Source organism: Limulus polyphemus, unplaced genomic scaffold (genome assembly GCF_000517525.1).
Source record: "Limulus polyphemus unplaced genomic scaffold, Limulus_polyphemus-2.1.2 Scaffold1988, whole genome shotgun sequence".
Lineage (NCBI taxonomy): Eukaryota > Metazoa > Arthropoda > Merostomata > Xiphosura > Limulidae > Limulus > Limulus polyphemus.
The window spans coordinates 166,543-170,604 of record NW_013667598.1 but is presented as its reverse complement, the minus strand read 5'-3'; the positions used below and the strand labels follow the sequence as shown (position 1 = coordinate 170,604).

At 34.2% G+C, this 4,062-nt stretch overlaps 1 protein-coding gene across 1 annotated transcript in view; it reads right to left on the bottom strand.

Annotated features, from left to right (window-relative positions):
- Nucleotides 1-4,062, bottom strand: part of LOC106465576 (homeobox protein Meis1-like) — a 203,639-nt gene that overhangs the window by 53,533 nt on the left and 146,044 nt on the right. Inside the window, exon 8 of the mRNA XM_013925803.2 lies at nucleotides 2,050-2,126. Coding sequence (XP_013781257.2) covers nucleotides 2,050-2,126 — 77 coding nt within the window. The remainder of the gene's footprint in view (nucleotides 1-2,049; nucleotides 2,127-4,062) is intronic.

The following is a 4,062-nucleotide window of genomic DNA, read 5'->3' as shown; positions in this document are numbered from 1 at the left end:
CCACCTGGCCATGCCGGGCACACTATCACAGATAGACCTTACGTAGCTCTGCGTGACAATTCTTAAACAAAAAACAATCTATTAATTGATAAGAGTCGATAAAATGAATTTTCACGATCGAAAAAGCCTGATAAGATTTTTAATCTAAAAAGAATGTTAAACAAGTTCAAGTGATTATACCAGCAAATAAGAAGAATCTCAAGCAAAGCTTTTGAATCAATTTGTTACTAACATGATCGACAGCGACGAAGTATCAAAACCTTTCAATCTCGAGATAAAATTTAGCTTTTCTTTTAATTACTTGTTTCGAGATTATTCAGGTCGTGTTTATTTTTGTAAAGTGTAATTAACTCGGAACATATTTTGTTTACTTTGCTGATGTCCTAAGGCCAAATGTTGTAGAAAAAAAAACACGTTATTTCTATACGTTATTGCATTGGTCGTTTTCGTTTAAAGAAAAGAAAAATAATTATTCATTGATATAATATTTTTTTTGCACTATAATTTCATAAAAAGCTAATTTTGGGAACTTTTTTTTAAACACCAACAGAAGTCGGTGTTCCGTAAGTTTCCGGGTTTTTCTTGCCTTGCTAGTAAACAGTTGTGTGTGTGTCTATTATTTTCTGTAGACGCCCTTTTCCAACCATACACATTTCCGAAACCAATCCGTTTCAACCAAAGCAGATACGTGAGCTTCCTGTCCAGCAAGAGAAATAGCCATAGATTACCGGAAGTCAGCTTGTTAAAGCGTGGCGGTCACCTGACTGACCACAAGATAGGTGACACGAATGAGGATATTGTTGCAGTGAGCATATCGTTATATAAGTATGTTAAAAAAAAAGGATGTAAGAGAGGTCACACGTATTGATACTTAACCTTGCTTGACCACTGGCTATTCTTGACACTTCTCTAACTGCTCCGAAATAAATTATTTCAATCAGAAATAAAGTATAATTCTGAATTGAAATAAGCTTGTTAGAATTACTCATATATTCAACCCAAAATGGTGTAAGTGATATACATATATATATATCTTCTTTGGACACAATGGATACACTCGTATATCATGCCCCAAAATGGTGTAAACACACGGCTGTTTTTATTGTTTCGCAATTGGTTAACTTATATGTGGAATAGAATATACACCATTGGATACTATTACAGCCAATGCATAAAACATTATCAGCCATGAACGACGTAAAAATAAGATCATCTTTATTTATTCTTACCAGTAATATTACCAAGGAGATTGTTGTTTGTTTTTGAATTTCGCGCAAAGCTACACGAGGGCTATCTGCGTTAGCCGTCCCTAATTTAGCAGTGTAAGACTAGAGGGAAGGCAGCTAGTCATCACCACCCACCGCCAACTGTTGGGCTACTCTTTTAACCAACGAATAGTGGGATTGACCATCACATTATAACGCTCCCACGGCTGAAAGGATACCGAGGAGATTCTAGTTTCTTTCATCAATTCGTGACTAAAGAGGATGATATAAGTGAATGGCTGTGTGTATGCTTGCGAATAAATCCATGATAAAAATGTCAACTTGTCACTATGTAAAACTGTTACGGACGTCCCACTTCTATTATCATAACCGATTTTGATTTGTCTAGCAGTTCAAAGTCTAAAAGTAGGCAGATATACAGATATGTACAGAGAGATGGAGAGGGAAGCAGGGATAAACTAATAAAAGATACAGATGGACAGACAAACAGATAGAATATTCCCTTTCAGAGACACTTCGTACAAAAATATTTACATTTCTATACTTCTCGCTCTAGTATCCGAAGTTGTAAAATAAAACCCGTTTTAGATATGCTTTTACTATCTGTATATATATATATATGTTGCTTCTTTTGAAATTCAACAACAGAGACATAAATTCTTATTCTTTGATGTAAATTTACACGAACAGTTTCAATAATTGTTAATTAAACCCATTCATTCGTTTCTCTAACACTGGGTATAATGTTTTTGTAAATACGTTCTACGTGTTACTATACGCAAATCACCATGCCAATCAAAATGAAACAGGGTTCAAAACTAACCAATTGTTGACTTGAAGAATGGTCAAACCGGTGTCTTGCGCCAGTTGCTTCTTTTGGTCCTCTGACGGATAAGGATGCTGGAAAAGATGTGATAGTCTTATTTAATTGTAAGATGAAAATAAACAATAATAATAATAATGGTTAGCTGGAAAATTCCAAATGAGACAGCGTTTTTTATTGGTTAAGCAGTCACAATATGGACGTTTTACATAATCACATGTAAACTTAGGCCTAACGCAAGGCTTCGTCGGCATTGGATAAGGCAGATAAAGTGTGGTTGACATATTATTACTCATTATTCTTTGCTTTCGTTAGTAAGTTTTCAGAACAATTAAATTGAGAACATACATAATTTTATTTTGTTACTGTGTGTTATCGAAATCTAAAAAAATTGTGTACGTCTCCTTGTTCCTAAACAGGATAAAAACAATAACAAAATTAAAAAAAACATCGCTCATTAATAACTTCTGATCAAAAGTAAAGATAGATACTGTTTCTGATTGTTTGTAGTTAATCACAGGGCTACACAATGGGCTATATGTACTATGCCCACTACAGGTATCGAAACCCGGTTTCCAGCGTTATAAGTCCGCAGAGTTATAACTTTGCCATTGGGTTGGGGGAGGGGGATATACTACAAAGTTACTCACAAATTAACGAAGTAAATTATGTATAACAAATACACCAGACGTACTTAACTTTGTAAATCGATGCACAGAAAAACTTAAGCCTATAATAATTAAAATGCATTGATTTATAAGAACAGTACCCATGCTGTTATCAATATTTTCGGTCGTAATGTATTTATATGTAATATTCTTTATCATATATCGACAACAGGATGAAAGAACGCTTATTGTCAGTGGGGGCTTTGATCCAAACTTAATTAGCTCCCATAAGTAAAGTTTGCCAATACTGCGTTCCACGACATAAAAAAAAAAAAACAACCCCGTCATAATCTATATGATCCTATAGAAAACTCAGTTGCATAAGCATAAACTTATCAAAGATAAACGTTTGTGAAGGAGTGTCCGGTAGTTTTCACAGTCATGAAAACTCACACTTTATCCTCCTGTAACAAATTTGGGATACCTGTTTAATGATTCGTTTTATAATATCAAAACCTCTTCAGAGGTTCATATCTAATAAATCACCCACCAGGGGGAGTGCTTTCGAAAAACTATATTTGCTATTATGTCTTTCAATTTTCTCTGTACTATCTAACTTTCATTTCGGTTGGTGAATTATTACCATGTTGATTACGATCAATCTTGAAACTAAAGTAAATAGTCTAGAACCGGATCTAGTTTAACAGTTCATAAAACTCAAATCATCTCATCACTACTTACTCTGGGTGTCTGTGCAATCATTCTAATAGTAAAGAATTAAAGTGATGAAGGCCAATATCGAGAATAAGATATCTTAATGACTTTGTTACATCCACATCAGCGTTTACAATATCTAAACGAACAGATTCTAATAATTGTACTGTATGAACGTTCTTTATAGTTAATTGTTTATATACTGCCTTCTTTGTTCTTCTGATTTGTTTTCTGTAGCAAACTAGCTGTACTACGTGTTATTATTAACAACTAATCGAAAAACAAAAAATAAGGTTAAAGAAAAATTAATGGCGGTCTACATGTACACGTGTCACTGCCAGGAGATGTTTTAACTGATGTAGCCACACTATGTACACGTGTCATCACTATCGACTGTTTTAACTGATGTAGCCACACCATGTACACGTGTCACCTCTATCGACTGTTTTAACTGATATAGCCACACCATGTATATATACACTACTATCGACTGTTTTAACTGATGTAGCCACACTATGTACATGTACACGTGTCACCACTATCGACTGTTTTAACTGATGTAGCCACACTATGCATATGTACAAAGAGGGCTGTTATATTTTTTCAGTTCCGTAATTTGAATTATATTTTTGATCCATAGAGTTTTTAACAGTTCCTTCCCATAATAACTTTAACATTCAGAAGTTTAACT